Below are 22,830 nucleotides of genomic sequence, written 5' to 3'. Positions count from 1 at the left end.
CTGGTCTCTGCCTCTTATAGAAATGTTCTGAGCAGATGTGTGAGCCATAGCGGTCAAAACAGGGTGTCTGTGAGAAAGCGCCTCAAGGCTAAAAGAGATACATAGACACAGACCCCTGCAGGGGAGTAAATAGATAAGAGGCAAGTCAGACACACCACTGTAAGCCACACAGGAATGGAAAATGACTGCTGAGCCCTTAGAAAACACTGGAACTACTATTCTCTCCTGCAAGTTTGTATAACTGTATATGCATGGGCTTGGTCTCATGAGTAGAAGGTGTTGACGTAGGCAGTTCCATCACTATGGGTTGACTGCAAGCATATTAAAGCAACTTTTACATTTTTTTATTCTTACTCTGAAACATGTGTGCTGTGTTTCCCTTGTCAACTTCTGTCTGCAATTGCATTAATAAAGGTTTGATTGATTTACTTAAAGATATTGTCTGATTGCTGATTTCACCAATAAGCCAATGATTGACAAGGAACAAGGAACCTACCCCAACACCTTTATATTTTTGTTCAGTAAACTGCACAAAAATGATATATTTATGGATTGGATTTAAGGTATTGTTTTCTCTCTACTCAACCTGCCTACCACCCACCCCCTGCCCTTCATCCACAATATTTCATGACCCTAAACCTGCGGGTTATGAGTTAACCCGCACATCACTAGTAGACATCAACTGCTTCCTATAGCCCTTTCATGCCAACACACACACACACGACACACACGAGCAAAATCAGTGTTAAATCATCAATAAAACAGTCAGTAGTTTTGTTTACAATATTCACCTAAAAGTGAATTTTATTCCCTTCAAAAACATTTAGTCTTTCCTTAAAAAACTGAAATATAATTCCTTTCGTAGTGCATCACTCCTAAGCAGAGCATTATATTCTCCTGGGGAAAAGGAAAGATAAGATTCACCCCGTTTCTGTTATTACCTTTGGCAAAAACATCTAAACCGAAACAGGCAAAGCTTTATACAAAACACTCAAATAAGCAACCCCTCCATTATATAAAAAATATACTTAGAGGCAATCATATATCTAATCACTGTGCTTGCCAAAGATTCCTCTGTACATAAACATTATGCACCTCACAGACCTGAAGTCAGTTCCTACTGGTAGTGGCATTGGGGCTAAAACCATGTAGCTATGCATCTTGTTAAAACTCTACTGACACTCGCGTATCAACAGGCGATCAGTGACAAAGTCTAGAGGAAAAATATAAGATGAACAGGGAGTGTTTTTGAAAATAAATTAAAAGTCCTAATTTTTATATATTTTTTAAATAAAATATCCCTTATAACCTTATATTTTTTGGTATTTGCGGCATTCGTGGTGCCATGGCCATTATCAGCAAGTGGGTTACGCCCAGTGCAACCTGGGTAAAAAAGACAGTCCCATGATGCATCCTGCTGCCAAGCAATCTAAACAATCACTGCCATGCAACAAGATAATCAAGCCATTTCATATGCATGCTTGTGTTACCTTACAAGGCTTGAAGTGCTATAGATTGTCTATCTAACCCTGTCCTAACCCAGGCTTTGGCAGGAGTGTAGCCTAGAGTATGCAGTGACAACAGGGAGCAAGATGCCACTTAATAATATAATGGAGTTACGCTTGAAAATGAATGAGGAGGTACTGAACAGTGTGAACTGGCTTGTACATATCATTCCTTACTAATATCTGATAGAATCCTCCAACCAAAGACAAGACTCTGCAGGATCTAACATTGTGAGGTCAGAAGGTCAAACAGAGGCAGGCACTATCAGGGTTTGTGCGTTTATGTCCGGAGAAGGGGCCTATCTTAATGGGGTCCTCGTCCCCCATCTCCTTTTATCCTGACTGATTCAAAAACAATGGACAGGTGAAGGCGATATGGTGAATGCCTAATGGGAATTTGCTTTCAAATGTCCACTTTTGCAGATACCGTAAAGATGAAGTAAAGGAGTCAAGGGAAGAAAGCCAGGTAAGACTCCTGAGATGCACCCTACAATAGATGCCTGAGAGACCTAGCCATTTGTAATTTATTTTAGAGTTTAGCCTGTTAGTTATTGAAGCTAGACCACACAGACTGGACCAGGCCTAGAAAGCTCAATAGAGTGTGTTATTAGGGCCTTGGTGACACAGACAGAATAACATGGTGTTGTGGTGATGTCAATAGTCTGTCTCCAGATTAGAATATAGGAACATAGAAATAGAATGTATAGAACAGTTTGAGGGTTGCCTCAATTTATACATGAAATATTGTGGCACTATAACCTGGCAGTATGACTGTATGGATACACTGTTGTCGATATGACAAACAAAAAAATGACAAAAGACAAAGGAGGCTTCAAAATAATGAACCTTCAAAAATACCCCTCAAAGGATCTCTGTGCTGGCTAAGCATTGGTCATCTCCAACTACGATGTACATTTCTATGGGCACTGGGGAGTGTCTAGGGGCAAAGGAGTATCTCGTATTGATAACCTAACTTCAGAAGGCGTTGAGTGATAATTGGTGAAAATTATGCGAGTGCTGGAGAGAAGAGACGGTGGCGCGTTTTCTGATATGTGGCTCCCTTCTGCTGTACTGACAGGGATCGAACAATGGAGATAGAGGTGGCTGATGGAGATGGAGTTCACATGTTCTGGACTTTCATGGCGTCCTTGGGCCAGTTGTAGGTGTCCTGGATGAAGGAGTCGTAGTCTGGGCTGTAGACGTGGGAGAGCACAAACGCCTCCTTGTCCTTGGGCTCCGGGTACAGGGAGGCGATGTTGTGTCTGTACGCATAGTCCACCACCTGAGAGATTGATAAAGATTGGTAGAGAGATTGGTTAGAGATTGGTAGAGAGATTGGGAGAGAGATTGGGAGAGAGATTGGGAGAGAGATTGGGAGAGAGATTGGGAGAGAGATTGGGAGAGAGAAAGTGAAATGAGTTAGAGTGCTGATGTATTGATACGGAGAAAGTGTCTTTCTCTGCAGTAACAAATCGGCGTGGAGGTGGGAACTGGGAATGTAATGCTGGTATTGATAATGGTTTGTGGGGAGGTGTCAGTCTCCAACCTTGACAGCAATCTTAAAGGACACCTCTCTGATGCTGTTGAGGGGAGGGTAGAGTCTCCCTTCGGCTAGGTGCTCCTCTGTTACCATGTCAGCTATTGCCTGAGTAAGAGAGAGAGAAACAGAGAGTGAGAAACAGGAAATGAAAAAAAGCAGAAGTGAATAAATGAGGGGGGAAGGATTTGGGCAAGAGAAGAAAAGTGAGGCGAGAAAGGGGATTATGGGTGACAGAAAGAGAAGAGAATGGAAAATAGAAATTGAGATGTGACATTAAAATAATTTGAAAAAAATGTGTGTGTGTGACTGTGTGTGTGTGTGTGACTGTGTGTGTGTGTGTGTATTTCTCTTGATCAAGTCTCTTCCCCTTTACCTCAGCAGTTCGGGAACTTTATTTGTATTTCGTTGAAATGTTTTACAGAAGTTTGTCTTTTGTTGAAAATGTCAAAATAAAATAAACAGTTACCTCCGCTGTGGTGAGGAAGATGTCGTCAGAGATTTGGCGTACCCCGCAGGCGATGACGCCAAGCGCCACGCCAGGGAACACGTAGGCGTTGTTCCCCTGGCCGGGGATGAAGGAGCGCCCATCAGCCAGGGTCACTTTACTAAAAGGGCTGCCACTCGCAAAGATGCCCCGCCCCTGGGAGGGAGGGGGAGAGAGAGAATGAGAGAGAGAGAGAGAGAGGATCAGAGAGAGAGAATCAGAGAGAGAGAGAGAGAGCATGAGAGAGAGAGCATGAGGGAGAGAGCATGAGGGAGAGAGAGGATCAGAGAGAGAGAGAATCAGAGAGCGAGAGAGAGAGCATGAGAGAGAGAGAGAGAGAGAGAGCATGAGAGAGCATGAGAGAGAGAGAGAGAGAGAGAGAGAGAGCGAGAGAGAGAGCATGAGAGAGAGAGAGAGAGAGAGAGCATGAGAGAGAGAGAGAGAGAGAGAGAGCATGAGAGAGAGAGCATGAGAGAGAGAGAGAGCATGAGAGAGAGAGAGAGCATGAGAGAGAGAGATGAGAGAGAGAGCATGAGAGAGAGAGAGAGCATGAGAGAGAGAGAGAGCATGAGAGAAAGAGAGAGCATGAGAAAAAGAGAGAGCATGAGAGAAAGAGAGAGCATGAGAGAAAGAGAGCATGAGAGAAAGAGAGAGCATGAGAGAAAGAGAGAGAGCATGAGAGAAAGAGAGAGAGCATGAGAGAAAGAGAGAGAGAGAGAGAGAGAGCATGAGAGAGCATTCATTCTATTTCAATGACAACAACAATATTTAGTAAGCGTACATTCAGCGGCACTCAAACAAGGGAACAGAGAGTGAATCTCTATTCTCTAGGTTAGGGTCAGAGTTCAGAGTTACAGTACCTCGGTGAGTTGGTAGCAGTGCTCGGCGGTGCACTCTGCCTTGCTGGTGGGGTTACTCAGGGCGAAGATGATGGGCCTCTCGTTGAAGGACGCCATGTCCTTGATAATGTTTTCATTAAACGCCCCTGCGATGGCTGCCACTCCTGCATATAGGAAACGAGCACTGATTACAAGTACTGCTCTTTACCATTCGGCCATCAGATTTGCCACCAATGTTCTTTTTTTATCCTAGCCCCCGTCCCGCAGGAGGCCTTTTGCCTTTTTGGTAGGCCGTCATTGTAAATAAGAATTTGTTCTTAACTGACTTAACTAGTTAAATAAAGGTTAAATAAAAATGAGAACAAAACATACATATGATCCTGAGATGCTCTGCAATGTTGATTATCTGTTCGTTTCATTTCAGCTTCTGAGCTTAGCGTCATTATGAAGAACATGTTGTGTAATACTATACTGCCAGACTCTCTTGGCTAAGAGTTGAGGAGAGACTGACTGCATCACTTCTTCTTTAAAAAAATAGACAATGTGTTGAAAATTCCAAATTGTTTGCATAGTCAACTTTCACACAACTCTGACACACACACTTCTCCCACCAGACATGCCACCAGGGGTCTTTTCACAGTCCCCAAATCCAGAACAAATTCAAGAAAGCGTACAGTCTTATATAGAGCCATTATTGCATGGAACTCCATTCCATCTCATATTGCTCAAATAAACAGTAAACCTGGTTTAAAAAAACAGATAAAACACCACCTCACGGCACAACGCCTCTCCCCTATTTAACCTAGATAGTTTGTGTGTATACATTATTATATGTAGGCTGTGTGCCTTTACAAAGAAATCTATGTAGTTTTGTCCTTGAGCTGTTCTTGTCTATTACTGTTCTGTATTATGTCATTATGTTTTGTGTGGACCCCAGGAAGAGTAGCTGCTGCTTTCGCAACAGCTAATGGGCATCCTAATAAAATACCATCTACAAAAAAAGTAAGGTCAAGAGAAACCAGAGACGTGTTCTGTGGGCACGAAATTGGGAGACATTTTCTGAGACAAATGTGGCACAATTTTTTTTTCTCATTTAGGCCCTAGTACATAACCCAGGTGACCCCTAGATACACAGGTGAGTCCAGCTGAGCCAGTAGGTGATCATGGGGACTGACCGATGATGGCAGTGGGCTTGATGGTGTGCACCACCTCCTCCAGGGTCTTGATGTGGGCGTGGTCATGGGCAAACTCTTCCTTCTCATGGTTCAGGTTTCCTCTGCCCTGTGGGTCGCATAATGATGACATCAGTAAATCTGACATACTACTGGATCCTGTTCAGGAGGGAGCAATGTTGTGAATGTTGCTGATACAAATGACTGACCTTCCCTATTCTACATGACAGTGCAGCATGACTGTTCTACATATGACATTTCTATCTGAAACTCTAGGATGTTGCATCCTACATATCTAGATGGACAGCTCGGGAGAATGCTTATCAGATCAGTGTTTTGAAGCTATTCAAGTGTATTCGGAGCAATGTTCCCTCTAAGCTCTGTAATAATGGTATGGGAATAACAATGCATTTTATTTAGCATCAAACAACATTTTCAGTCACCTCCTTATCTGAAGGACAAGTGGATAAACAGGTTAATGTTTTGCCCTGCGTGTTTCGTTTTCAAAAGTCTCATGGAATGTAGGCCTACATTGAACACCACACATTGGCTGCTGCTGTAGTCTAAATAATTGGTAACCCTACGTTATGATCAAATAGCCACAGTAGCCTACTTTACCACTGTCTGAAACTGTAACTTAAAGCTGGTACAGCCTCAGTGTTCACAGTATGCACGTGCTGGAAGTTGCACAGAATTTGACCAATGTTCAAGTTTGCGCTCAGCAGAACTGAAGTTTGCTCAGGGCCGAAAATGTTTTGAGGGAACATTGATTAGCTATGATATTATGGTATTGCAGTTACCTTGACGATGAGGCCCCTGGAGTCAACCATCCAGATCTTCTTTGCGGCATCTGTGGGGGACACTCCCTCCTTCGCCATGGCCATAATCAGCAGGTGGGCGATGCCCAGTGCAGCCTGGTCAAAAAAGACACATCGTCCCATGATGCATCTTGCTGCCAACCAATCGAACCAATCATTGGCATACAACATGATGATTATAAATCCATTTCATACGCATGCTTTTGTTACCTTACAGGGCTTGATTCAAGAGAGTGAGTCCAAACGTTAATAAATCTTGGACAAAGAGTTTATAATTAACACAGATCAGCACGTTTGTCCTCTTACCTCCCCTGCTCCCTGGAACACAAAGGTGTGGTCTGACAGTTTGTTCTTGGTGATCTTCAGAGCAGCCAATACTCCAGCTACTGCTACTGAGGCTGTACCTGGGAGAGGGAGAGAGTGAGTTAGAGAGGGTGATAAACACCAGGGATGGGTTGTAAAAAGTTGTGATTGGAATGGTTTTGCACATCTATCTTTCAACAAAACAAAACATTATATAATGTGTCATCAGGAGGTCCATCAGTGAGCCACACAGCCTACAAATCCCAATAAATGTCTAGGGAAGGTTTAATTTTTTATTTAAAGTTGTATTTATTATTTTGGGTTAAAAACACTCCAGGTCACTCTTGTATGTCTGAAACTAAATAGAAAGTATGTCGAAATTATAATGGACTTTTACGTTTTCAAATTACTGCCCTCTATCTGGCCCGCAAATTGCTTTTGACGAACAAATCGGTCAGGAAAAAATTCTGTGTGGCACTCCGCTGAATTTTCAAATCCCGATATGGCCCTTGAGTAAAAATGATTGCCCACCCCGGTCTAGCGGGTAGAGGGTGGGAGTAGATTTTGGATAGGGCCAAAGAGAGAGGGAGAGAGATTACCTTGGATGTCATCGTTGAAGGTGCAGTAGTGGTTGCGGTACTTGTTGAGGAGGCGGAAGGCGTTGGAGTTGGCAAAATCCTCAAACTGGATCAGACAGTTCATCCCGTACCTGCAGCGCAGAGTAGTGAACGGTCGGTCAGATAGTCAAATTACACAGCCACACACACACACACATTACCCACTTGTCAGTAACTGCCTGCATGAACTCATCGATGAGATCATCATACTCCTTTCCTCTGACCCTCTTGTGCTTTAGACCGATGTACAGGGGGTCTTCCAGGAGCGCCTGATCAAAGATTAAACATCATCACCTTCACATTCTACGACAAGGAGCAGGGTTTGGGTTAAGGTTAGGTTTAAAATCCGATTTTAGGACTTTGTGGTGTGGCTGTGCAAGCTAGTGACCACTCTGCAGAGCTGCCTCAATATATGACTCACTATATGAGTAATCTCAATAAATGCCAACCTGCGGATGACGACCTTTAGGGAAATAAGGGAAGTAACTAAGTGATAGCGGAGCCCTGAATTCCAAACAACTTCTAGTGACACATTTAGTTCACAAGGTAAGATACTGCCTTTTCTATATGGCTGGGTCAAATGATAAGGACCATGATATTAGTCAACGAAGGCCTATCAGGCCTGGGTGTTTCCTCATGGAGTGTCCCAGTTGAAGTACCTGGTTGTCGGTGCCCACGTCCAGCAGCACTGGCAGACACTGTTGGGGTGGCACTCCTCCGCAGGCTGTGTACAGGGCCAGTTTGCCCACGGGGATGCCCATGCCGTAACTTCCCAGGTCACCCAGACCCAGGATACGCTCTCCGTCCGTCACCACAATGGCCTGTGGAATACACAAACACGGTTTGGTTCACCTGGTGAAACTTCTAGTCTCCAGCTAAGAGCCTTATGCTGTTTACACCCTCATGTCTACATCCTGTACCATGCAGTAAAGCAAAGCTTGTGTGTGTGTGTGGTACTCCTCACCTTGATGTTCTCCTCAGGCCAGGAGTTGAGCATGGTGGCGATGTGACCTTTATCATGGATGGTGATGAAGAGACCTCTGTGGGATACAGTTGAAGTCAGAAGTTTACATACACCTCAGCCAAATACATTTAAACTCAGTTTTCCTGACAATTAATCAAAGTAAAAATTCCCTGTCTTAGGTCAGTTAGGACCACCACTTTATTTTAAGAATGTGAAATGTCAGAATAATAATAATGATTTATTTCAGCTTTTATTTCCTTAACTAACATTCCCAGTGGGTCTGAAGTTTACATACACTCAATTAGTATTTGGTAGCATTGCCTTTAAATTGTTTAACTTGGGTCAAACGTTTCGGGTAGCCTTCCACAAGCTTCCCACAATAAGTTGGCTGAATTTTGGCCCAATCCCCCTGACAGAGCTGGTGTAACTGAGTCAGGTTTGCTCGCAGATGCTTTTTCAGTTCTGCCCACATATTTTCTATAGGATTGAGGTCAGGGCTTTGATGGCCACTCCAATACCTCAACTTTGTTGTCATTAAGCCATTTTGCCACAACTTTGGAAGTATGCTTGGGGTCATTGTCCATTTGGAAGACCCATTTGCGACCAAGCTTTAACTTCCTGATTGATGCCTTGAGATATTGCTTCAAAATATCCACATAATTTTCCTCCCTCATGATGCCATATATTTTGTGAAGTGCATCATCAGTCCCTCCTGCAGCAAAGCACCCCCACAACACGATGCTGCCACCCCCGTGCTTCACGGTTGGGATGGTGTTCTTCGGCGGCTTCGTGGTCCCATGGTGTTCATACTTGCATACTATTGTTTGTACAGATGAACGTGGTACCTTCAGTCATTTGGAAATTGATCCCAAGGATGAACCAGACTTGTGGAGGTCTACAATTGTTTTTCTTGATTTTCCCATGATGTCAAGCAAAGAGGCACTGAGTTTGAAGGTAGGCCTTGAAATATATCCACAGGTACACCTCCAATTGACTCAAATGATGTAAATGAGCCTATCAGAAGCTTCTAAAGCCATAACATAATTTTCTGGAATTTTCCAAGCTGTTTAAAGCCACAGTCAACTTAGTGTATGTAAACTTCTGACCCACTGGAATTGTGATACAGTGAATGAATTTTAACTGGCATAATCTGTCTGTAAACAATTGTTGGAAAAATTACTTGTGTCATACACAAAGTAGATGTCCTAACCGACTTGCCAAAACTATAGTTTGTTAACAAGAAATTTGTAGAGTGGTTGAAAAACGAGTTTTACTGACTCCAACCTAAGTGTATGTAAACTTCTGACTTCAACTGTACATGCTAACACTTCAGAACTACTGAGCCACTATGATCACACAACAATGCTCTGTCTCTCTCTGTGTGTGTGTGTGTCTGTACATGTGTGTGTATGTATGTAGGTGTGTGTCAGTGTGTCATGTCTACCGTGGTCTCCTGAAGGCCAGTCCGTACTGTTGGCAGGCCAGCCCTACTGTAAAATGTGTGTGTACGTGTGTGTGTCTGTACGTGTGTGTCAGTGTGTCATGTCTACCGTGGTCTCCTGAAGGCCAGTCCGTACTGTTGGCAGGCCAGCCCTACTGTAGGCGTATAGACGATGGGCATGAACTCCTCTACGTCAGATGTCAGCAGGCGGTAAAACAACTTCTCATTCCTGTCCTGCAAAGTCATTAGCAAGATGTACCTGAGAGAGAGAGATAGAGAGAGAAATAGCGATAGGGAGAGAGAAATAGCGATAGGGAGAGAGAAATAGACAGAGAGCGAGAGAGCAACAGGAAATGTAGGACAAGGTGAAACAGAGCTGAAAGTGATCGTGATGATAGTAATAGTGATGATCGTGATGATAGTAATAGTGATGATCGTGATGATAGTAATAGTGATGAATGTGATAGTAATAGTGATGATGGTGATTATAGTAATAGTGATGAATGTGATTATAGTAATAGTGATGAATGTGATAGTAATAATAGTAATAGTGATGAATGTGATAATAGTAATAGTGATGAATGTGATAGTAATAGTGATGAATGTGATTATAGTAATAGTGATGAATGTGATAATAGTAATAGTGATGAATGTGATAATAGTAATAGTGATGAATGTGATTATAGTAATAGTGATGAATGTGATTATAGTAATAGTGATGAATGTGATTATAGTAATAGTGATGAATGTGATTATAGTAATAGTGATGAATGTGATTATAGTAATAGTGATGAATGTGATTATAGTAATAGTGATGAATGTGATTATAGTAATAGTGATGAATGTGATTATAGTAATAGTGATGAATGTGATTATAGTAATAGTGATGAATGTGATTATAGTAATAGTGATGAATGTGATAGTAATAGTGATGAATGTGATTATAGTAATAGTGATGAATGTGATAATAGTAAGTGATGAATGTGATAGTAATAGTGATGAATGTGATAGTAATAGTGATGAATCTGATAGTAATAGTGATAATAGTAATAGTGATGAATCTGATAGTAATAGTGATGAATGTGACAGTAATAGTGATAATAGTAATAGTGATGAATGTGATTATAGTAATAGTGATGAATGTGATTATAGTAATAGTGATGAATGTGATTATAGTAATAGTGATGAATGTGATAGTAATAGTGATAATAGTAATAGTGATGAATCTGATAGTAATAGTGATAATAGTAATAGTGATGAATCTGATAGTATAGTGATGAATGTGATAGTAATAGTGATAATGTAATAGTGATGAATGTGATTATAGGAATAGTGATGAATGTGATTATAGTAATAGTGATGAATGTGATTATAGTTGATGAAGATTATAGTAATAGTGATGAATGTGATTATAGTAATAGTGATGAATGATTATGTAATAGTGATGAATGTGATTATAGTAATAGTGATGAATGTGATTATAGTAATAGTGATGAATGTGATTATAGTAATAGTGATGAATGTGATAGTAATAGTGATGAATGTGATAATAGTAGTGATGAATGTGATAGTAATAGTGATGATAGTAATAGTGATGAATCTGATAGTAATAGTGATGAATGTGACAGTAATAGTGATAATAGTAATAGTGATGAATGTGATTATAGTAATAGTGATGAATGTGATTATAGTAATAGTGATGAATGTGATAGTAATAGTGATGATTATAGTAATAGTGATGAATGTGATAGTAATAGTGATGAATGTGATTATAGTAATAGTGATGAATGTGATTATAGTAATAGTGATGAATGTGATTATAGTAATAGTGATGAATGTGATAGTAATAGTGATAATAGTAATAGTGATGAATGTGATTATAGGAAGTGATGAATGTAATAGTGATAATGGTGAATATAGTAATAGTGATAATAGTAATAGTGGTGATAGTGATGATAGTGATAGTGATGATAGAGTTGATAGCGTTGCTAGTTTTTAGTGATAGTGATGATAGTAATAATAGTAATAGTGGTGATAGTGCTTGTGATGATAGTGATTAGTGATAATGAGGGGGAGGAAAGTTTCTGTATTTCTGTCTGTATGTGCATTTTTAGCCATTGTGTGTTGTGTGTTGTGTGTTTGTATATGCAAGTGTATTATTAGTATCTGTGTGTGTGTGTGTGTGTGTGTGTGCGTGCGCTCACTTGTCGAGGGGGTTGCGGCCCTCGTAGCTCCTCATGATGCGGAGCACCTGGACGTCCTGGGAGAGGAAGACTGGGGGCAGCAGGCCGTGGATGCCCAGCTGCAGGCGCTCCTGCAGGGTGAAGGCCATGCCCTACGGGGGTTGGAGGACCACATATCCAACATTAGGATTGATCGCTCCAATGTTGTAGCATTGGTCTAGCTAGCTGTTGCTCACATAAACACCCAGCTATCAGGTGTTTACAATTATTGTCTTTCGATAAAGAAGCTGTGGTGCTTTAGCTATGTTGTGGTTCTGATCATGTCTGTAGCATTCCTTTATTAGGCCTATTGCATGAAGGGAAATTCTTATGGTTGCTCAGCGGGCTGATTGGGTCGTGACTTTGAGATCTGGTTGTGGTTAGTGCCACTCTACTTTGTCATGTCAGTATTCTGGAGGGGTGTGTTTCAGCATTTGGGGGTGTGGAGGTCATCTATTTATTCTGTCCAATGGGATAGGAGCCTGAATTCCCTCCCCTGTGAACTCTCTTCTAATATCTTCTTTCCTCTTCCTCACACACTCACTCTACCTCTTCTTTCTTCAATGGAAAGAACTATTCTGAAAGCCAGAGAGGCCCGTCATGGAAATCAATCACAAAATAAAAACTGTGCACCAACTTGCTACAGTAAATATGCCAGTGTCACTATGTAAAGTTGTGATAGTGTAATGTGACACTTGCACCTGTGGTTTGGTTTCAATTAATAATAAACACCTATTAATGTGTCAATCACAGTGACACTCTCCAACTATGAGATGTTAACCTTCAAATGGAACCTAAATCCACTTCCTCATTTCAGTGTGATACAAGTGGGGGATTTGAACTGAACTTGAGCGCATTGTTTAAGGAACCCAAGAACTGTTTGATGGTGTGACCCATCGTCAAATCATTCAATATGTTGAAAGGTGAATGGGACTGCGTTTAGAGTTGATATGAAGCGGGAGTTTGATAAGATTAATGATCATTATCAGTCTACAACTTAGCTTCACACAAAATTCAAGTACAAACAAACATAATTATTTCAACAACACATACAACTAACACACAAAAAAATACTAAATGGAAATACATTATTTGTATATAATGTACATTGCATTCAAGAAAGTATTCAGACCATTGAATTTTTCCACATTTTGTTACAGCCTTATTCTAAAATTGATTACATTGTTTTCCCCCCCTCATCAATCTATACACACTATCCCATAATGACAAAGCCAAAAATTGTTCTTAAGAAATTGACAAATGTATAAAAATAAAATTAAGAAATATCACATGAACATAAGTATTTAGACCCTTTGCTCAGTACTTTGTTGAAGCACCTTTGGCAGCGATAACAGTCTTGAGTCTTCATGGGTATGACTCTACAAGCTTGGCACACCTGTATTTGGGGAGTTTCTTCCATTCGTCTCTGCAGATCCTCTGTCAGGTTGGTTTTTGAGCATCACTGCACAGCTTTTTCAGGTCTCACCAGAGATATTCAATCTGGTTCAAGTCCAGGCTCTGGCTGGGCCACTCAAGGACTTTCAGATACTTGTCTCGAAGCCACTCCTGCGTTGTCTTCGCTATGTGCTTAGGGTTGTTGTCCTGTTGAAAGGCGAACCTACGCCCCAGTCTGAGGTCCTGACAATCTGGAGCAGGTTTTCATCAAGGATCTTTCTGTACTTTGCTCCGTTCATCTTTTCCTCGATCCTGACTAGTCTCCCAGTCCCTGCCATTGAAAAACATTCACACAGCATGATGTTGCCACCACCATACTTCACCGTAGGCATGGTGCCAGGTTTCCTCCAGACGTGACGCTTGGCATTCAGGACGAAGAGTTCAATCTTGATTTCATCAGATCCAAGATTGTTTCTAGTGGTCTGAGAGTCTTTTAGGTGCCTTTTGGCAAACTCCAAGTGGGCTATCATGAGCCTTTTACTGAGGAGTGGCATCCGTCTGGCCACTCTACCATAAAGGCCTGATTGGTGGAGTGTTGTAAAGATGGATGTTCTTCTTGAAGGTTTGTCCATCTCCATAGAAGAACTCTGGAGCTCTGTCAAAGTGACCATTGGGTTCTTGGTCACCTACCTGACCAAGGCCCTTCTCCCCCGATTGCTCAGTTTGGCCGGGCGGCTAGCTCTAGGAAGAGTCTTGGTGGGTCCAAACTTCTTCCATTTAAGAATGATTGAGGCCACTGTGTTCTTGGGGACCTTCAATGCGGCAGAATTTTTTTGGGTACCCTTCCCCAAATCTGTGCATCGACACAACCCTGTCTCCAAGCTCTACGGACAATTCCTTTGACCTCATCGCTTGGTTTTTGCTCTGACATGCACTGTCAACTGTGGGACCTTATATAGACAGGTGTGTGCCTTTCCAAATCATGTCCAATCAATTGAATTTACCACAGGTGGACTCCAAGTTGTAGAAACATCTCAAGGATAATCAATGGAAACAGGATGCACCTGAGCTCAATTTCAAGTCTCATAGCAAAGGGTCTGAATACTTATGTTAATAAGGTATTTCCGTTTTCGCTTTGTCATCATGGGCTATTGTGTGTAGATTGAACCCTCGGGTTCTTGCCGTGGGGGAGATCTTCGTGGGCTATACTCAGCCTTCTCTCATGGTAGTAAGTTGATGGACTGTGGATATCCCGCCAGTGGTGTGGGGGCTGTGCTTTGGAAAAGTGGGTGGGGTTATATCCTGCCTAGTTGGCCCTGTCTGGGGGTATTGTCGGATGGGGCCACATTGTATCCAGTCCCCTCCTATTTCAGCCTCCAGTATCCATGCTGCAATAGTTTGTGTCGGGGGCTAGGGTCATTCTGTTATATCTGGTGTAATTCTCCTGTCTTATCAGGTGTCCTATGTGAATCTAAGTACGCTTCCTCTAATTCTCTCTCTCTCTCCGTCCCGGAGGACCTGAGCCCTGGGACCATGCCTCAGGACTACCTGGCCTGATGACTCCTTGCTGCCACAAATTCACCTGATCGTGCTGCTTCTCCAGTTTCAACTGTTCTGCCTGCAGCTATGGAACCCTGACCTGTTCACGGGACGTGCTACCTTGTCCCAGACCTGCTGTTTGACTCTCTCTCTACCGCACCTGCTATCTCGAACTCTCATAGCTCTGCTATGAGGCGGCAGGTAGTCTAGTGGTTAGAGTTTTAGGCCAGTAACCGAAAGGTTGCTAGATCGAATCCCCGAGCTGACAATGTAAAAATCTGTAATTCTGCCCATGAACAAGGCAGTTAACCCACTGTTCCTAGGCCGTCATTGTAAATAAGAATTTGTTCTTAACTGACTTGCCAAGTAAAATAACGTTTTTTTTTAAATTATAATAATAATTAAAAGCCAAATGACATTTACTCCTGAGGTGCTGACCTGTTGCACCTTCCTGCCTTTCTAGGGAGTTTTTCCTAGCCACCGTGCTTCTACGTCTGCATTGCTTGCTGTTTGGGGTTTCAGGCGGTTCTGTATAGCACTTGGTGACATTGGCTGACTTAAAAAGGGCTTCATAAATAAAATTGATTGATTGATGAGGAAAACATTTAATTTAAAACATTTAAAGTAAACCCCTTAAGGAAACAGCTGACCAGCAACCGCAATTACACCTTCAGTCTACACTGACCTCCAGAGAGAGAGTGCGAAAGAGTACTGGAGAATGCGGATAAAAATCATACTAAAACACTTGTGTTCTGGTTAACATAAAGACCTCTGCACTATACAATTAAAATGCCTGGTGTGCAAAACATGCTATAAAAAGGCCACCAGGTGTTTTGAGGTTTTTCCTCACAGAAAGTGCAGAATAGCAGTTTTAACAATGGACAATTCCTGTTCAGTTTAGCCTTATTAGCGTCAACACCAATAACCTGAAATCCCAGGACAATGTGTGTGTAGGAGCTGATGGACTACATAGTTCCTAGTTCAGTTATAGAACTACAATTACAAATGTTCAGATTTATTTAACCAGGTAGGCTAGTTGAGACACCTTTATTTAACCAGGTAGGCTAGTTGAGAACAAGTTCTCATTTACAACTGCGACCTGGCCAAGATAAAGCAAAGCAGTGTGAACAGACAACACAGAGTTACACATGGAGTAAACAATGAACAAGTCAATAACACAGTAGAAAAAAAAGTCTATATACATTGTGTGCAAAAGGCATGAGGAGGTAGGCGAATAATTACAATTTTGCAGATTAACACTGGAGTGATAAATGATAAGATGGTCATGTGCAGGTAGAGATATTGGTGTGCAAAAGAGCAGAAAAGTAAATAAATAAAAACTTTAACATCCGGACTGAGACCGACAGCTACGAGAATAAACAATGTAACTTTATAAAGTTTATTTAACCTTGTTAAAAAATAATACCAGTTGTGATTACTAACCTGAGGCACAATCCTACTGTGTGTGTCACATGACCCAATTTGGACCAGGTGATAGACAGCCTATAGAGAGGCTATAGAGAGCCTATAGAGAGCCTATAGAGAGCCTATAGAGAGCCTATAGAGAGGCTATAGAGAGGCTATAGAGAGCCTATAGAGAGGCTATTGAGAGGCTATTGAGAGGCTATAGACAGCCTATAGAGAGGATATAGAGAGGCATAGAGAGGCTACAGAGAGGATACAGAGAGGCTATAGAGTCGTGGCCAAAAGTAATGAGAAAGACACTAATATTAATTTCCACAATGTTTGCTGCTTCAGTGTCTTTAGATATTTTTGTCAGGTGTTACTATGGAATACTGAAGTATAATTACAAGCATTTCATAAGTGTCAAAGGCTTTTATTGACAATTGCATGAAGTTGATGCAAAGAGTCAATATTTGCAGTGTTGACCCTTCTTTTTCAAGACCTATGCAATCCGCCCTAGCATGCTATCAATTAACTTCTGGGCCACATCCTGACTGATGACAGCCCATTCTTGCATAATCAATGCTTGGAGTTTGTAAGAATTTGTGGGTTTTTGTTTGTCCACCCGTCTCTTGAGGACTTGACCACAAGTTCTCAATGCTTTTAAGGTCTGGGGAGTTTCCTGGCCATGGACCCAAAATATTGATGTTTTGTTCCCCGAGCCACTTAGTTATCGCTTTTGCCTTATGGCAAGGTGCTCCATCATGCTGGAAAATATATTGTTCGTCGCCAAACTGTTCCTGGATGGTTGGAAGAAGTTGCTCTCGGAGGATGTGTTGGTGCCATTCTTTATTCATGGCTGTGTTCTTAGGCAAAATTGTGAGTGAGCCCACTCCCTTGTCTATGAAGCAACCCCACACATGAATGGTCTCAGGATGCTTTACTGTTGTCATGACACAGGACTGATGGTAGCGCTCACCTTGTCTTCTCCGGACAAGCTTTTTTCTGGATGCCCCAAACAATCAGAAAGGGAATTCATCAGAGAAAATGACTTTACCCCAGTCCTCAGCAGTCCAATCGCTGTACCTTTTGCAGAATATCAGTCTGTCCCTGATGTTTTTCCTGGAGAGAAGTGGCTTCTCTGCTGCCCGTCTTGACACCAGGCCATCCTCCAAATGTCTTCGCCTCACTGTGCATGCAGATGCACTCACACCTGCCTGCTGCCATTCCTGAGCAAGCTCTGTACTGGCGGTCCTGGCGCTTGCTGGACTTTCTTGGGTGCCCTGAAGCCTTCATCACAACAATTGAACCGCTCTCCTTGAAGTTTTTGATGACCCGATAAATGGTTGATTTAGGTGCAATCTTACTGGCAGCAATATCCTTGCCTGTGAAGCCCTTTTTGTGCAAAAGCAATGATGACGGCACGTGTTTCCTAGCAGGTAACTATGGCTGACAGAGGAAGAACAATGATTCCAAGCACCACCCTCCTTTTGAAGCTTCCAGTCTGTTATTCAAACTCAATCAGCATGACAGAGTGATCTCCAGCCTTGTCCTTGTCAACACTCACACATGATGTCAGCTGGTCCTTTTGTGGCAGGGCTGAAATGCAGTGGAATTGTTTTTGGGGGATTCAGTTCATTTGCATGGCAAAGAGGGACTTTGCAATTAATTGCTATTTATCTGATCACATAACATTCTGGAGTATATGCAAATTGCCATCATACAAACTGAGGCAGCAGACTTTGTGAAAATTAATATGTGTCATTCTCAAAACTTTTGGCCACGACTGTAGAGAGGATATAGAGAGGCTATGGAGAGGATATAGAGAGGATACAGAGAAGCTATGGAGAGGATGTAGAGAGCCTAATATTACCCTTAAAACTACTACTACTACTTTTAATGTTGTACCTATCAATTGTCCTATTAGCAATCACCTATATTAGCAAACATATTTATGTTCAAACTTCAAATTGTTCTATTAGGTCTCTATTGGTTATTTATTGCAATGAACGATATCCGCAAAATGTCCACGATAAGTGGTCGGTTGGGTCAGTGTCTATCATTCTCTGTTTATCATCCCAGATCTAACAGACAGCCTATAGAGACTATACAGAACCCAGGGCCCATTTGATCTCTGTTTATCATCCCAGATCTAACAGACAGCCTATAGAGAGGCTATAGAGAGACTACAGAGAGACTATAGAGAGACTATACAGAACCCAGGGCCCATTTGATCTCTGTTTATCGTCCCAGATCTAACAGACAGCCTATAGAGAGACTATAGAGAACCCAGGGCCCATTTGATCTCTGTTTATCGTCCCAGATCTAACAGACAGCCTATAGAGAGGCTATAGAGAGACTATAGAGAACCCAGGGCCCATTTGATCTCTGTTTATCGTCCCAGATCTAACAGACAGCCTATAGAGAGGCTATAGAGAGACTATAGAGAACCCAGGGCCCATTTGATCTCTGTTTATCGTCCCAGATCTAACAGACAGCCTATAGAGAGGCTATAGAGAGACTAGGGCCCATTTGAACTTACATCTGCAAGGGCAAACATGATCAGAATCAGAAACATATTTGCATCCCATCCAACTACCTCATCCCAATACTGTTATTTTTTTTTTGCTCCTTGCACCCCTGTATCTCTACTTGTGTTTTAATTGCTAAATTGTAATTATTTCGCCACTATGGCCTATTTATTGCCTTACCTCCCTTATTTTACCTCATTTGCACACACTCTATATATTTTTCTATTTTGTTATTGACTGTATGTTTGTTTATTCCATGTGTAACTCTGTGTTGTTGTTTGTGTCACACTGCTTTGCTTTATCTTGGCCAGGTCGTAGTTGTAAATGAGAACTTGTTCTCAACTTGCCTACCTGGTTAAATAAAGGTGTTCTCAACTAGCCTACCTGGTTAAATAAAGGTGTTCTCAACTAGCCTACCTGGTTAAATAAAGGTGTTCTCAACTAGCCTACCTGGTTAAATAAAGGTGTTCTCAACTAGCCTACCTGGTTAAATAAAGGTGTTCTCAACTAGCCTACCTGGTTAAATAAAGGTGTCCTCAACTAGCCTACCTGGTTAAATAAAGGTGTTCTCAACTAGCCTACCTGGTTAAATAAAGGTGTTCTCAACTAGCCTACCTGGTTAAATAAAGGTGTTCTCAACTAGCCTACCTGGTTAAATAAAGGTGTTCTCAACTAGCCTACCTGGTTAAATAAAGGTGTTCTCAACTAGCCTACCTGGTTAAATAAAGGTGTCCTCAACTAGCCTACCTGGTTAAATAAAGGTGTTCTCAACTAGCCTACCTGGTTAAATAAAGGTGTCCTCAACTAGCCTACCTGGTTAAATAAAGGTGTTCTCAACTAGCCTACCTGGTTAAATAAAGGTGTTCTCAACTAGCCTACCTGGTTAAATAAAGGTGTTCTCAACTAGCCTACCTGGTTAAATAAAGGTGTTCTCAACTAGCCTACCTGGTTAAATAAAGGTGTCCTCAACTAGCCTACCTGGTTAAATAAAGGTGTTCTCAACTAGCCTACCTGGTTAAATAAAGGTGTTCTCAACTAGCCTACCTGGTTAAATAAAGGTGTTCTCAACTAGCCTACCTGGTTAAATAAAGGTGTTCTCAACTAGCCTACCTGTTTAAATAAAGGTGTTCTCAACTAGCCTACCTGGTTAAATAAAGGTGTTCTCAACTAGCCTACCTGGTTAAATAAAGGTGAAATAAAAAATGACAAAATCCAGCCTTTATGTTAGAGTGGCGAGACAGAAGCCACTCCTCAGTAAAAGGCACATGATAGCCTGCTTGGAGTTTACCGAAAGAACTCTCAGACCATGAGAAACAAGATTTTCTGGTCTGATGAAACCAAGAATGAACCTTTTGGCCTGAATGCCATGCGTCACGTCTGGAGGAAACCTGCCTCCATCCTTACGGTGAAGCATGGTGGTGACAGCATCACGCTGTTGGGATGTTTTTTAGCGGCAGTGACTGGGAGACTAGTCAGGATTGAGGGAAAGATGAACTGAACAAAGTGCAGAGAGATCATTGATGAAAACCTGCTCCAGAGCGCTCAGGACCTCAGACTGGGGGCGAAGGTTCACCTTCCAACAGGACAACGCTGGAGTGGCTTCGGGACAAGTATCTGAATGTCCTTGAGTTGCCCAGCCAGAGCCTGGACTTGAACCAGATCTAACATCTCTGGAGAGACCTGAAAATAGCTGTGCAGCGACGCTCCCCATCCAACCTGACTGATCTTGAGAGGATCTGCAGAGAAGAATGGGAGAAACTCCCCAAATACAGATGTGCCAAGCTTGTAGCATCATACCCAAGAAGACTTGAGGCTGTAATCGCTGCCAAAGGTGCTTCACCAAAGTACTGGGTAAAGGGTCTGAATACTTATGTAAATGGGATATTTTAGTTATTTATTTTGAATACATTTGCAAACATTTCTAAAAACCTGTTTTTGCTTTGTCATTATGGGGTATTGTGTGTGTATATTGATGAATAAACAAACAATTTAATACATTTTAGAATAAGGCTGTAAAGTAACAACATTTTTAAAAAGTCAAGGGGTCTGAATACTATCCAAATGCACTGTATTTTTCCAACAATTCCTTACTGTATGTCATGGAATTTTGGGTGAAACAAACTATTTTTAAAACCTCTGATGAAATTGGTTTTGTAGCATAAAACTGGGAATTTGGTATTTTTTACTGATATTATTGTCTGTTTGTTTCATATCTGCAAAGTAATTAAAACGCTGTCAGTTCCACTTTAATTGGACTAGTAATCGAAAGGTTGCGAGTTCAAATCCCCGAGCTGACAAGGTACAAAATCTGTCGTTCTGCCCCTGAACAGGCAGTTAACCCACTGTTCCCAGGCCGTCATTGAAAATAAGAATTTGTTCTTAACTGACTTGCCTAGTAAAATAAAGGTTTTTAAAAAAATGTTTTGTACACTCAGTGTATATCTCTCTGTGATGTGTGGGAATACTTTGGAACAGATTTCCTGAATTGAAATCACTTGGAGCTGATATGCTGGTGTTTTTACAGTCTTTTATGTCCAACAATTTTCTGAAAATAAATATGAAATTTTTTTTGCTCAGAAAACTTGGGGGGCCAAATAAAATCAAGGCCCCTAGTTGGGGGACCTTGATCCAGGGCTTTACCTTGTTCAGGTGTGGGTTTCTGGTAATGTCATAACCGCGCTTCTTGGTGTTGACGCTTCCCTTGCAGCTCGAGACCGAGTGACACACTCTGACGGCCTCAAGGCAAGTCGCACGGGCCATCGTGACAGGGTGACCTGGTGCACCCACGAGGACCCTCATAGCGCCCACTGTGGTGATTCTGCACAGTGACACACTCCTTCCTGGTAGGGAGTTCATATTTCCTGTGAAGAGAGAGGGAGGAAGAGTGGCTGTGACACCGGTTACATACAGTGCTTGACTGTATAAGTGCCGGTAATCATTTTGGGTGCCGGTACTGTTTATATTTAGGTGCAGGAGCTCCACAATACTTTTGAGCTAATATGCTACAAGAGGAACAGGAGATGAAGCAGTAGAAATGTTGAGATGCCTGTACTCAGCAACGGTGAGTTCAAGTCCAAGTCAAGCGCTGCCATGGTTACATATCGGTTGATGGTTGGTGATGATGACTTGTCCTAAATCACAAGACAGACGACCTAGAATTCCATGCATGCAACATGCATAGCCTAATCAAGTTCAGCAAGGTTGCCCTCCACATATAGTTAACGACGTTAGGCCTTGAATATATCACTTTATGGCTAGGTGAGGCAAAATATTTAATTAAACACAAACAGCAGGTGCCACGATGATGCTGGCATTGTAAATGCAGTGCTTACCAGTATCCTGTAATGGGCAGGTTTATGTTCCACCTAGGCCTACTATAGTTGAGCAATGTAACGTTATAGCTAAATCTCCAAATATAGACAACAGCACACCGCACACAGAAATTGATTTATTTACAAAACAAACTGCGTCGCTCGCTACCTGAATACGGTTTGACGCTGCCCTCGAGTTCCAATCTGAAAAATCCTCAATCCTTTTAGGGTTGGGGTAGCAGACGACCGTCTCTCTTCGTCACTGACGTTTTTATCAGTGGATGTGAGTAGAATGGTCTAAACAGCTGATACAAGTTTATTTGACGTTGACGCTTTCACCAAAGACCGTAGAACCGCCCATTTCGTCACCGCCGACCAATCGTGTTAAGCAAAATGTTGCTCACGGAAGATCGTAGCCGCACAAAAATATTTTGGACCCTCCCTTCCACCCCCCACTCCGCGCTCCTCCCTTCTGTGTACTTTATTTACCATCGCCATAATTGTAGCCCTTCCTTTTTAAATAGAGTACTAGCGTAGGAGTAGTGTATTTGATCATGTCAGATGCTATTTATTCAATTCAATTTAAGGGCTTTATTGGCATGGGAAACGTATGTTTACATTGCCAAAGCAAGTGAAATAGATAAAACAAAAGTGAAATAATGTGAAAACACACTACAGCTTACCGTCATAATTATGGTCATACAGACCGCTGCAGTGCGAGTGAAAAACAGATGTTGAGAATAAA

The 22,830-nt window shown here is 41.9% G+C and overlaps 1 protein-coding gene across 8 annotated transcripts; it reads right to left on the bottom strand.

The window, feature by feature from the left end:
* Window positions 1–772: 772 nt before the first annotated feature.
* On the bottom strand, window positions 773–22,419 carry LOC112242528 (NADP-dependent malic enzyme, mitochondrial-like). 8 transcript variants are annotated; one of them, XM_042319910.1, is made up of 17 exons: window positions 22,255–22,419; window positions 22,107–22,148; window positions 21,827–21,905; window positions 21,415–21,635; window positions 11,888–12,018; window positions 9,793–9,942; window positions 8,243–8,318; window positions 7,938–8,099; window positions 7,444–7,547; window positions 7,261–7,370; window positions 6,665–6,762; window positions 6,341–6,454; window positions 5,544–5,649; window positions 4,390–4,532; window positions 3,512–3,685; window positions 3,052–3,150; window positions 773–2,787 (listed from the first exon to the last, which is right to left on the bottom strand). In XM_042319910.1, the coding sequence occupies exons 3-17, from the start codon at window positions 21,864–21,866 to the stop codon at window positions 2,626–2,628; spliced, it is 1,890 nt and encodes a 629-aa protein (XP_042175844.1). In that variant the 5' UTR covers window positions 21,867–21,905; window positions 22,107–22,148; window positions 22,255–22,419; the 3' UTR covers window positions 773–2,625. The 8 variants fall into 8 exon arrangements, with proteins under 8 accessions (XP_042175844.1, XP_042175848.1, XP_042175845.1 ...); XM_042319914.1 differs by having other exon boundaries at window positions 21,762–21,905; window positions 22,255–22,418; XM_042319911.1 differs by lacking the exon at window positions 22,107–22,148.
* Window positions 22,420–22,830: the final 411 nt, after the last annotated feature.

Source organism: Oncorhynchus tshawytscha, linkage group LG03, assembly GCF_018296145.1.
Source record: "Oncorhynchus tshawytscha isolate Ot180627B linkage group LG03, Otsh_v2.0, whole genome shotgun sequence".
Classification (NCBI taxonomy): domain Eukaryota; kingdom Metazoa; phylum Chordata; class Actinopteri; order Salmoniformes; family Salmonidae; genus Oncorhynchus; species Oncorhynchus tshawytscha.
Note: the sequence above shows the minus strand (reverse complement) of the source record. Positions and strands in the feature narration are given on the sequence as shown.

Coding starts and splice junctions, on each gene's coding strand:
- LOC112242528 (XM_042319910.1), bottom strand. CDS start 21,866: ATGGCAGCGCTTGACTTGGACTTGAACTCACCGTTGCTGA. Junction 8,319..9,792: donor CTGGCCTTCAGGAGACCACG/GTAGACATGACA, acceptor TGTATCCCACAG/AGGTCTCTTCATCACCATCC. Junction 6,763..7,260: donor CTTCAACGATGACATCCAAG/GTAATCTCTCTC, acceptor TCCCTCTCCCAG/GTACAGCCTCAGTAGCAGTA.